The sequence below is a fragment of the Aquarana catesbeiana genome, linkage group LG10 (assembly GCF_042186555.1).
Source record: "Aquarana catesbeiana isolate 2022-GZ linkage group LG10, ASM4218655v1, whole genome shotgun sequence".
In the NCBI taxonomy this organism is placed as follows: Eukaryota; Metazoa; Chordata; class Amphibia; order Anura; family Ranidae; genus Aquarana; species Aquarana catesbeiana.
In genome coordinates, this window is record NC_133333.1 from 183,232,673 (window position 1) to 183,246,443 (window position 13,771).

At 41.5% G+C, this 13,771-nt stretch overlaps 1 protein-coding gene across 1 annotated transcript in view; it reads left to right on the top strand.

The window, feature by feature from the left end:
* Positions 1-10,948, top strand: part of PLEKHN1 (pleckstrin homology domain containing N1) — a 69,292-nt gene extending 58,344 nt beyond the window's left edge. Inside the window, exons 10-16 of the mRNA XM_073603049.1 lie at positions 886-1,040; positions 2,393-2,587; positions 3,262-3,522; positions 5,352-5,486; positions 6,839-7,075; positions 8,254-8,302; positions 9,357-10,948. Coding sequence (XP_073459150.1) covers positions 886-1,040; positions 2,393-2,587; positions 3,262-3,522; positions 5,352-5,486; positions 6,839-7,075; positions 8,254-8,302; positions 9,357-9,580 — 1,256 coding nt within the window. The 3' untranslated portion in view covers positions 9,581-10,948. The remainder of the gene's footprint in view (positions 1-885; positions 1,041-2,392; positions 2,588-3,261; positions 3,523-5,351; positions 5,487-6,838; positions 7,076-8,253; positions 8,303-9,356) is intronic.
* Positions 10,949-13,771: the final 2,823 nt, after the last annotated feature.

The window sequence follows — 13,771 nt, forward strand, 5'->3', positions numbered from 1 at the left end:
GTCCATGAATGCATGATGAGTGGCACTGCATTAAAAGCACTCCAAAGTGAGATTCCAGGCAATTAAACTAAGGCCCCATTCACACTTGAGCATTTTGTAGCTTGAAGCCTGAAGCTACAAAACGCTGGAGGACAAAAAAATCAACTCCAAAACGCCTGAAGCCAGAAGCCCCAAAACGCCTGAAGCTCAAACAAGTTCTAGAACTTTTTTTTTAAGGCAGATATGGGCATTTTTTCTGCCTTTTACATTGGTGACCTTTTTGACCTGTACAAAATCGTGGCAAAAACGTGGTAAAACTGCGCGTCTTTCTGCCTGAAAATGCTACACTCAGGTGTGAATGGGGCCTAAGGCCTCATGTACACTGCTGCTGCTAAACGAACGTTTAGGATCAGTTGGGCGTTTTTTTTTCAACTGCTCCTGAACTCTCCCCTGTTATCTTATCAATACATGTACACAGGGTCGTTTCTAGGCAGTTAAGTTCAGAGGCATTTCAAGCGCCAAACGCTTCTAAACGTGGTAACTTGCGTTTAGCCGTGTTTCATTTACAGCCGTTTTTAATTTTTGGCTATTTTGGGAAAAAAAAAACGATTTTTTTTTTTCAAACGCTTCTAAACGCAAACGCGGCAAAACGCCGCTAAACGTGCCATGTAAATGTGGCAAGACGGACGTTTTAAACGTGGGTTACTATCAGTCAAGTTAAATAGTTCAGGAGAGGTTGTAAAAACATCCGCGTACATTAAGCCTAATAGTGCCCACCACCCTGGCCTAACTGCAATTTAGTGCGTTTGTGTTATTTGTTGAAGGCTGTGTTATAACAATAACTGGCTTCTGTGTCAAGAGACCCATTAACTAACATCAGGTTATGTCTGACCCGTGTCCTGACAGGAAGGTACATCAACACGATCCGGGTGATCTGCTACAATCCGCAGGATTATGATGAATGGATAGAACATTTGAAATACGCTCAGCAACAAAACCGAGACTCCTCGTTATCGGGCTCCAGCAGTTTCTGCGGCTCACACTCTGCACATCATGAACAGGTATACTACAAGTCGGAGCAGAGACTACCCAGCTTACTGGACTGGATTGTCTGCCTGAAAATGGTGAACAATTCTAGAGATGATTAGCAAGGATTCTTGAGAAAGAGGAAATCTCCTAATTTGCATGGGACCCTTCCATGTAATAAAAGGGTGGGGGAGGGGACATTTTCTCAGTCTCTTTCTATACAGCAGCAGGAGGCCCCTATTCAGTGTTTTGTGGAATGAAGTCTGACCGTAACAATACGGTGGTTCCTAAAGAATCTCTTTCCCACCAAAATAACTTTCTAAGGGGTCACAAATGTACCCTTTAGGATAAATGTTTTTTTAAGGTTTGTTTTGTGTTAACCGAAATTGCAAAAAAAAAAAATGGCCATCTTGAACATTAACATGCAATTAAGCCATGTTAAGTAGCATTAGATAGCTTAGAAGCTCCAATAATTGTAGGGTGCTGACAAGTATGGGCATTCACAAGCAGTAAAATAAAAAGTTCACATTTTTAAAAAAAAATAATAATTTGCAGGTAAAAAAAAAAAGTGCATTTATTATTTTTATTAGGAGTCTGTAAAGCACTGCACCTGCAAACAGCAGATTGTGGGTGCAATGCAGGGCTCCTGCAGACTGTCTGTGTAAGCTGTCTGCTCGTATCTTGTATGGGCAGCAGTTGCACACTGACAGGAAGAATCAATGTACTACCAGAGCACTCAACAGCACTCTGATAGTTCAGCGAGAACTACAAGCCAACAGCCGCAAAAGCAAAAGTTTTCTCTGATTAACAGAACTCTGGCGGAGCCCCGCACAGCCTCGATTTTTTTTTTTTTCTTTTCTATTGTGACAATAGAAGATCCTCGGCTCGCTGTCACTAAAGGTGGCCAGGCGACCCGGGTGCAGCATACAGTCTGTCATTGACATCAGTGTCTGTGGCCGTTGTATTCGTGTATACAGCTGTACTTTCATAAACACAAGTACAGTGTGTGAGTATATGCTGCATCTGGACTACCTTGGCAGGGGAAATATGCTGGCAATTATGCCAAACGACTTATGTGCACGAGTAGTAAATAGAATGCTGTTTTTAATCAGCGCTCCACAAATGTGTGTTAACCAATCTGCCTTTTATCAATGTACGACAGTGGTAAAGCCGGTATTTAAAGGGGTCAAAAGGAAACAAATAAAAGAAGTGACGTTTGTTAGGGTTTACATACACTTTTAGGGGTATGTGGATACACTTTCTATTTTGTCTATAAAAACTTTGTTATTTTAAATTGAGAGGAATCTCAATTTTTACAATGTCTTGGTACTTTTGACAATTTAATAGAAAAAAAAAAAACAATAATGAATCCCTTTCCAAATCACAGGTGACTGCAAGCTGCAGGAGCTCATTCACATCAGACGGTCGTACCAAATCCTGGGCGTCTTCAGTGAAGCTGCCCAACTCTAACCACCAATCAAACAACACTATTCAAGGCTCTGACCAGCCGTCATACACAATACTGGGCGAACAAACCTTGCAGGAGGATCCTCTGTCACCTGGATATTCACAACCAGTTCATGTGAGTCCCTTACTATTCGTTAATGTTATGGGTTTTTTTATTTTTTCCTAAGTAAATAAAATATAAGCTTAAGGTAAAATTATACTGATGCAATTTATTGATTTTTAAAGGCTCGGGGTTTTTTACCTTAATGCATTCTCTGCATTAAGGATAAAAATCTGAATGCAGCTTCACCTGAAGCCCCCCCCCCATACTTACCTGAACCCCATCTCGATCCAACGATGTCCATGAGAGCAGCAGCTCTCTGGGGTCTCTCCCTCCTCATTGGCTCACACACCAGCGGGATGTATTTAGTTAGTATCCATTTAAAGTTTTCTTTTTTTAGTGGTGTTTTTTTGTTTTTGTGTTTATAAATATGTATGCAATCTTAATATCTTGAAATTAAATAATTTAATGCATAAAAAAGGGTTCCTTTCTTAACTATGCTTAGTTAGTTTCTTGCAGGATTTCTTTTTTTACAAAGAAATTGTGTTCATTGCTGTAGCCTTGTTATGGAAAGAGATGCAATGCTGACACCTGCAGGCTACCAGGCATTACTGCATTTTATCTAAAGCTGTCTATTACTAAAAATACTTGAACATCAGTGAATCAATTCTAAAAAAAAAACAACTGTAAAATTAAACCTTTGAATTGTGAAGTGGCAGAGTACTGATATTTTGTTTCTATTTTTAAAGTGTTTGGTGAATCCTAATTGGCCCAGTGGACAAAATGGATCGAGTGATCTTAAGAGAGGTGGCAGCATCCGCGACTCTAAAGGAAAAAAGAACCTTTGCCTTCAGATTCCGTCCGTAATGCCACAGACTTATGATCTGGAGAACACGCCCTTTATGAATATCCCAGAGACCCCTAGTGAAGATATCCTGTCCCCCTTATATAAAGAGCCATATTCATATGAAAAATCCAAAGGGCACGCCTCTTTTACACCCCAGCTGCTGGTAAGTTATGACTAAAGAGGCATTCATCTTTTACTGCAGTGGGTATCTCCTCCTCCTATGTTATGTTATAATTTTTTATTTTAAAGAAAGACTGGTCGTTACTGCTTCCTCTCATTTTGCAGGGTTGCTTCCCCTCCTCCTCCTGTAATTTTCTGTTACTGGGTCTGAGCCCTGCTCCCTGCTGCATATAGTTAGTTGAAAAATATACCTTTAAGCAAATAAGTAAGATTTTTTCTTGCCTTGACCCATCTTCCACACGCAGCGCTTAGGCAAGCGTAAAGTCACTGGAGAGACCCTGGGAAGTATAAGGATCCCCTGACTTGTGAAGTATAGGGATCCCCTGACTTGTGAAGTATAGGGATCCCCTGACTTGTGAAGTATAGGGATCCCCTGACTTGTGAAGTATAGGGATCCCCTGACTTGTGAAGTATAGGGATCCCCTGACTTGTGAAGTATAGGGATCCCCTGACTTGTGAAGTATAGGGATCCCCTGACTTGTGTAGCATAGGGATCCCCTGACTTGTGAAGTATAGGGATCCCCTGACTTGTGTAGCTTAGGGATCCCCTGACTTGTGTAGCATAGGGATCCCCTGACTTGTGTAGCATAGGGATCCCCTGACTTGTGTAGCATAGGGATCCCCTGACTTGTGTAGCATAGGGATCCCCTGACTTGTGTAGCATAGGGATGCCCTGACTTGTGTAGCATAGGGATGCCCTGACTTGTGTAGCATAGGGATGCCCTGACTTGTGTAGCATAGGGATGCCCTAACTTGTGTAGCATAGGGATGCCCTGACTTGTGTAGCATAGGGATGCCCTGACTTGTGTAGCATAGGGATGCCCTGACTTGTGTAGCATAGGGATGCCCTAACTTGTGTAGCATAGGGATGCCCTGACTTGTGTAGCATAGGGATGCCCTAACTTGTGTAGCATAGGGATGCCCTGACTTGTGTAGCATAGGGATCCCCTGACTTGTGAGAAGGTGCCCATGCATTAGAGTGGAGTGTATTCCTTTGGGATTTGGGGTACTCTCCATACTCCAGGAATGTTGGAAGGATAGCAACATCATGCCCTGTATATGCAGAAGCATATAACCTTTTTTTTTTTTTTTTTTTTTCATTATTCAAGATTCATTTTTTATCCACCTTTAGACAGTATTTTTTACAGGGAGAGGTGGCCCTGGATCTAATATAGGGACTATGCATTTTTTTGCAAGGTTACTATCAAATTTTCCAGGCTCATAAAATTATGTTCAGCAAAATTTCTTTTGGTGGAGTGGGTACAGGGTGTGATCTCACACTGACAAAGGTTTGAAGAAGAGTTTTTCATAACTACAAGTCATTAAAACCTAAGTACTCAAACCAAGAAAGCAAGCAAGATGGCTAATGTTGTTAATGGTATACAGTATATGTGATGAAGTAAAGATTTGTAAATGATAACTTTTAAGTGTAGCATGTGCGGACTTAAAAGGCTATAATAGATCATTCCTGGTAATGTCATATTGCGGTGGCACGTGTACACCCTATCATTATAAAGATGTCCTCATTCTTAATGAGATGTGCAGTGACTGCATTATCTTAATGGTGCCAGTGTGCTTAGATAACCAGGCCTGATCTTTTAATAAGTGCTTAATGTAGAAATTAGGTCAATAATAACTTTTAACCTTTAGTATGCTATAAAGACAAACATGTTTTTTATACAAGGTTAGCTGGTGAATTTGGCCATTAGTGATTTGATTTAAATTCAGAAAAATAAAGCATGCTTTACAAAGTGTGCGTGTCTGCATTTGATTCACTTCTATACTTGTAACCAATTCATTGTATGTCCACAGTTAAGCAGAGTGACCAGTCTGACAGATAGCCAGAAGACTACCTCACCACCTAATTCCCAGGCTTTGTCAATGTCTCCGTTGTATGCTGAACCATATACATCAACTGGAACACCAAGTAACAAGCTGGTGGATGAGGTTAGTGTCAGTTATCATAGAGAATATCACCAACAGATTCATTGGGGTTGATTTACTAAGACTGGGAAATGCAAAATCTGGTGCATCTCTGTAGAGAAACTAATCGGCTTCTAGGTTTCTTTTTTAAAGTGAACATGCTGAAGTTAGAAGCGGATTGGCTACTATGCACTGCTCCGCCAGATTTTGCACTAAATCAACCCCTGTGTGTTTTCTCTTTTACACTTTGTGAATTAAAACTAAAATCTTGCAATCGTGCCAAAGGGTATTTTTGGTTTTCTTGTTCAGTTTTTTTTTTTGGGGTAGAGTGGGGATAGTATGAGAACTTCTGTCAGGGGTAGACAGGCCAGGAAACTTAACGTAAATGGGTTGGGTACACAAAGAACAGTTAAATCCGCTAGAAGTTCTAACCTTTGCTTATTCTATCCAAAATAAAATCATTTTTGGCTGTTGACCTTCAAGTATTATAATTTAAAGCTCAACTCTGGGCAAAAAATGTTTTTCCGGTCCAGTGGTGCTTTTCCTGCTCTGTACAGGTCAATTATTTTTTTTTTTATGTCTAGAGGTAAGCAGGATGTATATACTTGCCTGATCCTTCCATCCTCCTGAAACTGGCCCTCTCCTGCGGTGCAGCGGGGGGGACTATTCCTGGTCTATGTAGCCTGCTCTGGACTTTGACATCAAACAGTCCACTGTTTAAGACTATTGGAGCTCAGGGATGCCGGACCAGTCTTGTGCTGAGAGGATCAGGTAAGTATATCTCTGCTCTCTTCCCCACTAGAAAAAAACAAGCCATTAACCAATGCAGTGCGGGCACAGTCCCACTGCAAGGGAAATGTTGTTTTTATTTATTTTTTGCCCAGATTTGGGCTTTAAAATTGTAATAAAACGTAATTCTCATAATCGTTTATTCTGTCTCTCACTGATAGGGCAAGGTTTTGCATGTGTATCTACCAGGGGTGTTGCTAGGGGGTGGCTATTGGGGCTATAGCCCCGAATCTGGGGCCCATAGCCCCGAGTCTCTTGCCGCAGGGTCCCTGCTTAACCAGCGCTTCAATCACCCTGACACCATATAAACCATGGTGCCATGATGATTGAAGCATCAACACCAGCCATTGCCCGTGAAACATGGCTTACCACCGGCGTGCCACCCCCCCCCCCCCCCCCCCCCCCGCAGGCCTGCAAAAAGGTTGGTGATCACTGGTATGGGCTCTAGCCCCAGATCTTTTGCAGACCTAGCAACGCCCCTGGTATCTACTAACCTTAGACCACAGATGAATCTTTTAAAGCTTCACTAATAGTAATAATAATGTGTAGATAAAATATCAAGGTTAATATTTTTGTCTCTCAATAAGATTTTACAAAATCTGACTTCAAACCGCACTGAGAGCCATGTCTCCGACCTGAAGATAAACAGATCATTCCATGGGAAAAGCAACCCACACCCAGCCCTTCAGAAGAAGTATTCCAATCCAGTGACCGGGAGCCAGAAGCTCGTGAGGCCCATGGTGCACCGGAACAGTGAGCCAGACACATCTATCGACTCAAGGCTCATACCCACAAAACAGAGCCAGACCCCATTCTTCAAAAGTGTAAGTCTTCCTTTGCCATGAAATAGTAAAAATGTGAATGTGATCTGTTCCCACAGGTACATTGAAGTCTGAAATAATGTGAATATTCCTGGCTACATCTCTTTTGTAAAGAGTTTAATTATTGGCTTTGGTTGAGCACTGAAACTGAGGAAAGCAGTTTAAATGGTTCGTGGGTTACAGCTCAAATAGGGTTATTGTAGTTACAATCAGCCCAATTTTTTTGCTTGTTTTGGATAGAGTAGGAAGGATTATGGAAAGAGTAAGATAGAAACCCTGTTTTTATCGCTTACCTGGGCTCCATTGGTAAGACCCCTTCACTGACTATTCTGGTGATTAATAGTTTTAAAGGGCAGTAAGTGAGCAAGAATCTACAATCGCAGACAGAAATTTAAAAAAAATGTTTTTCTTTTGAAGAACCAGTCTGTTTTTATATCAGCCTCTTGTAAATCTCTGCCCAGCAGGATTGGGACTGCAAGAGGATAGGACAATCTGCGAGTGAATCAGGCTTTACTACAATGCCCAAAGTGACCTCATCAGTGTGTTGTTGTTTCTGTACTACTCAATCAAATGTTAGGATGGTCCTTGACCAAGCTGTATTGCCTAAACTGCTGTAAAGAATAACTAGATCATATCCTAAAAGTGATATCTTTCTTACTTACATATTTTAGTCACAAATTTAGCTTTTTGCCTCGCCTCCACTTTAAATGGTTTATACCAGTGCAGTTGCTTTAATTACTTAAATTTTTTTAATGATATAATAATTTACTGCATGCAAACTAAAAATTAAAGCTGGACGTGTGCTGGGATTGACTGTCCTGAAAAATTATGGGTGGGAGGATGAGGGAGCTCACGTCGTGGGGGGCTTATGTCCTTACTAGTGCTATGTCTGGAGGCAGGGCAGGGAAGGGAAATGGAGACTTTAGAATTGGGGCTTTTAGAAAATGTAGTCCTTGTAGTAAGCAGCAATGTGGCACAGCAAGTGTGAACTTTAGGCACATAATTTTGTTACAATTTTACAATTTGTTTGATATAAATTGTCACTGTTGTTTTTTTTTTTTTTTTTTTTTTAAATAGGCTTACCTATTATAATAGCAGAAGGTCAAAAGTTAGTCTATGTAATACAGAAGCATGCATGTTCCTACTATATTGTAAACCTATTTCTTATCATTTCATTGTAGATATCCTCAGTTAAAGAAGAAATTTCTTTCTCTCACCACAACAAAGAAGGTAATGTCATAAACCTGTCATGATGTTTATAGCACCAGACTGCTGCAAGGGTAGTTGAGGGAAAAAAGTTCAGACATGCAAGTGATAAGCCAGCTCCAATTATCAGGTTAACTGGTTATAAATTTACTATAGCTTTTGTGAAAACTATAGTAAGTTTGTTTTGTAACTATGTCTGTCTTGTTACCAACAAACTTTGAGTTATCCATGATCACTAACCAAAGCCTAAGTTACAACACTTACCGATGCTCATAATAATCCATGGTCAGCTTTAGTGTGTTTTGAGTGATATTGCAATTTTTTTTTCCTGTTTATAGCCCTTCTGTGTAGCAGCATAGTTATCCAACAGCCCTTTGACCATTGTTAAAAGAACTGACGGTCACTGTGCAGTCCCAGTTTTCACCAACAGGTGTCATTGCTGTTATTTCATTAATTGCAGGGATCTGAGCCAGGAATGTCCAAAATCTGTGAAAAAGGGGGTCCCTCTATGTTACCATACAGAGACAACTGAAACAAAAGGGATTTCCAGTTTTCATGAAAATCTACTTTTATAATCTGTCTACAGTTGAGTTAAATGATTTATGGTTCTCCAGACTGCAAGCTGCAAGTTCAGTACAAAACCTTTGATTTGGGCTTATCGGTTCATTCCCCAGTTCAGAGTTCCCGCTCAATGCCTATCTCATTGTATGCATAATATAACTTCTTATATCGGGAGTATGTGTGCTACTAAGGTAAACACCCATTAATGCAGTTGCAGTGCACACTTGCTCACAAGAAGGCAAAGAGTGATGTCTTCTCAGCATGCTGCTGTTCCTTTGTAGTCCATCAGGCTGGGGATTTATGTTTTGGGCCAGGCTGCACTGACGCTATAGTGAGGGTATCCAGTTTTTGTTGGTGTATAGTGGACAAAACTACTGTGTAAACCTTCCTTGGCACAACACCATACACAGTTGTTATAGTCAATAAACATATGTTACATTACAGTTGACCAAGATGTATTACGTTTATAATCAATTCTAAGTACCTACCTTAAAACACTTACTTTCTGTTCTTCCAGTTGAAGATATGTTTGACCTGCCCTCCTCTGAAAGTCTGAAGCCGGACAGTTTGGAGCACGACTATGCAGAGTTACAAAGCTTTCAGAGTGACCTCAGCTATGACAACATTTGGGACTATGAAGGCAAGGACAAAGATCCAAATTGGTTTTCTCCACCTCCTTACCCAGGACATGCTTACCTTGGTATCCAGCATGGAAAGGCTGTAGCTAGCCGTTGGTTGTAAAGAAGATATTTGGAGATACTGTCATGAACAAAGGGTTAATTTGTATCCCGTACCGTTGTGAAGGACATGTTGCTGCTTTTTGTTACACTGGGGGCTTGGCTGCCCAGCAGGAATATCACTGGTAGCTGAGAATTTTGGAGCCTTTTATACCCATAAATGATCATTTGTTGTCTGTCTGCTGCATGCAGAGATATTGTGTTAGATCAGGGACTGCTGGAAAAGCTATGTCCCTCACGTTCCCATGTTATTTTTGCCTTTACAACCTGTTCTTGTTTAAACAGACACTATAGGGAGTTTTTGCACATAAAAAATACAAAGCACGTGTTTCTAATTTACCTCCAGCTTAGCACAGCCCAGTCCCCAAACCCGACTTTTGTGACTAGCATCTGACTCACAAAACACACAATGCCTTCATTCATAAATGGCCTAAACACTCCCTGCTTTGTAGACCCTCCCAAAATACAAACATGTCTTGGAGAAGCATCTAAACCCATGACCACTGCTGGGACCCAGATGATGTGACTACTGTGGGGATGCAGATGTTCACTATTCTTTACTAAAGCAAGCCATACATGGATCGAAATTTGGCTAGTTCAGCAGGGACTGATCAAATTTCGATCCCTGTATGCACTAGCTGGTTGTACACAAGTGGATCTATTGGGTTTTTCGTGAACAATAAGTGTCTCCAGCTATAGCTGGCAAAATTGATCATTGTATTCTGCTGGCAAGGGAGCCTTCCTTGCTGGCAGAACATAATAGGGCTGTGGGAGTGATTCCTCCACCAGCGCCGCGTCTGTCGATGGGGAAATCTGCACATTTTTTTTTTATCTATTCCACCCGCTGTTATGGCCTGCTTAAGGCTTAGCTTATGTATTCTGTCAGTGGGGAGTCTTCCCTGCCGGCAGAATACAATGGTCAGTGTTGCCAGCTGTACTCGAGGGCACTGATTGTTCAGGAAAAACCTGACAGGCCATCCAGAACATCCTAACATTTTTGCTGTGATTCCTGTACACCAAGGGAATTCCTTGGATTCGGGAGATATTCTCTCTGTAATGCTTCTTGCTCCTATCAATAGATAGAATGGTTTTGTAGTTTATATTGAAACTGTTAATATGTAAAAAATATTTAATTAATAATTGGTTTATTATTTCAGCCATAAGGACCTTTTTTGTTTTTGTTTTTTTTTTATACTGGTTTTAAGGGTCATGTTGTTCTTATTTAACATAAAGCAATATTTATTAAGAACTGTTGCACTGTTTCTGGACTGTACATAATTTCTAAGGAATGTATGTTTTGAAGGGTGGGTTTTTTTTAGTTCTTTTGGAAATGTTATACTGTTAACTTTCAAAATAAAATCTCACCACTTCCCTTTCTGTGTGTTCTTTTGTTTCACCATCAATAAATCGAAGAGATTTATAATTGGATATACATTTGTTTGCCAATAAAATCGCTCACGTATGATATTCTTCCAGGTCATGTTCAAGGTAGATGTCATTGGGGAAATTAAATTAGTTGGTAAGGAAAGACAAGACCACATTTATGACTGAAAGGCAAATCAGTCCCTACTCCTAAGAACTTACAATCTTAAGGTTTCTACCTCACATTCATACTTAAACAATCACATACTAGGGACAATTTTAGAAGGAATCCAAATAACCTACCAGCATGTCTTTGGAGTGTTGGGCGAAAACCCTAGCAAGCACAGGGAGAACATGACAACTCCAGTATAGTTCCTGGTTGTGTGATCCCTGATATAGCCAGATAAACTAACCACAACTAATTTTGGTAAATAAAATGTATTTCAGCTGCCAGTATTTTCTACTATTACTAAAATAAGCCAAATGAAATAGACATTGTCCCTGTACAATAAATATAACTGGTTGAATCTGTTTTGTAAAGCAGCAGGATCACTTTATCAACCATGCATTTTTCTTTTTCTGTGCCAACGTTGACATCAATACTCCTTTAACATGGGCCAAGGCTTAACACAAATGTGAGCTAGCACCAATTAAAACAATTTGCTAACCTATGCACTTGCATAGATGTGCATTGAATGCCTTACACCCTGAAAAATAATTGGGTGATAAAGGGAGGCTTTTTAAGTTGTTAACAGATACAGGAGTATGTACCCCTACTGAACTGTGCAGCAAGTGCCCAGGCCTAGACTGGGGATTTGCTCGGTTGGCCTGGGGCCGCCCAGTCTGTGGCCTGTTGATGAGCGGGCCGCACAGCAGGAGGTTAGTGGTGACAGGGCTAACACAGACTGTGTTAGCCACTTACCTCCTGCTATGCGGCCATGCCTGTGTCTCCTCTGCTGCCAACAATGTCATCCTATTAGCAGAGCAGGGGGCGAGAGGAGTTGGACAGGGATCTACCAGTGGCAGAACTACCAGCGGGGTTGCTGGCTGCAGGGCTCTGAGCAGAGTCTCTCTCTCTCTCTCACACACAGCTCAGAGCCAGCACTGTGACAGTTTCCTCCCCCTGGACGGATGGGAGAGGAAAGATGGCTCATCTGCTCTTCCTCCATCCACTCCTCTCCTCCTGTGTCTGCTCCGCCCCCGCTCCCTGGGGATTTGTGGGCAGGTAGTTTGAGGCCAGCAGACACCAGCCAGAAGAGAAAAGGTACTGATGCCTGAGCCTCCATCCTGGGGTGAGTAAGCTCGCCCTCTATCCCCTGTCTGTGACTGAAATCTCCTGCCTCCCAGTGTATACATTAATGTAAGGGGTGGTCTGTGGATGCTGATGTAAGTGGGGGCTTTGGTGAGCAAAGACCCCCTTACGTCAGAGTTTCCCTTTTATCAGAGTCCCCAGCTTTCCCCCTTTTTACATAAGAACCCCCTTAAATCAGGGATCACAGAACACCCCTTACATCAGAGTTCCCCTTTACTTTAGAATCCACAGAGCTCCCCTCTTACAGTGTAAGTGGAAATTCTGCAGACCCTGATGTAAGGAGGCTCGGTGGACTCTGATGTAAGTGGGATGTGCAGACTTTGATGTAAGGGAGCAGGGGACGGGAGGAGCTGGAGGAGCTGGAGATGTGCACAGAGAGCATGAGTACAGAAAACCTTGGTTTGAGAGTGTTTTGCGAGACAAGCAAAATATTTTTTTTAGAAATTTTGACTTAATATACAAGTGATGTCTTGATATATGAGTAGTGTCATGTCACAACTGAGTATAAAAGAGAAGAGAGGCGCCAGCAATAGTGTAGCAATATAGTCACATGGTTGATGATTAAAAGAGGCACATCTAAGTATCCACATAAAACCATCCTCCTCACCACCATCCACGTCATCCCTTCCACGAGCAGTTCAAGCCTCACTTTCAGACCGCTCTACTGCAGTGCAGACCCCTTTATATAACAGTGCCGTAGAAAAATTGGCTGCTTAATCTAAATTGCCCAGGCCTATTTTTTGTCCCAGTCCAAGCCTGCAAGTCTCTCTACAGTTATTTTACAATTGACCTTACATCTAGTGTCAGAGTAGATTACAACTGGGTGGGAAAGTCAAAGTGGCCAGTACACAGGCTTATAGTTACATATTGTCTAAAAGAAATTACAATTTTAATGAGCTATTGTAGGTACCATGCAGATCATGTTGTTAGAGCTATTGAGATATTATTAAACTGTATGTAAAGGCAAAATACATACATGATTGAAAAAAGTCCATCCGGTTCAACCCAAACAAAAAAAATAAATAAATCCTACATTTCTGCAAGACATGCCCATTTTCCCAGGTTTTATCATTTTTTAAAAATTCTGCAAGTACAGAAAAACAGTTGATGTGCCATAAATATAGTATGCTTCTCCTACCTTCCACATTTGCATGACAACACAGTATTTCTGGCTCTGAATTCCAAAGCAATGAAAGTTGTCAGCCCTAACTTAATTTCTTAGGCTCCTTTCACACTGAGGCGCTTTGCAGGCGCTAAAGTGCTAAAAATAGCTCTTGCAAAGCGCCCTAAAAGAGCCACTCAATGCAATCCAATGTGAAAGCCCCAAGGGCTTTCACACTGGAGCGGTGCGCTTGCAGGGCGGTCGAAAAAGTCCTGCAAGCCCCATTTTTGGAGCGCTGTAGGAGCGGTGTATTTACCGCTCCTAAAACGCCACTTCCCATTGAAAACCATGGGAGAGCGCTCCAAACTCGCCTGCAAATCGCCGCTGCAGTGGTGCTTTGCGGGCGGTTTTAACACTTT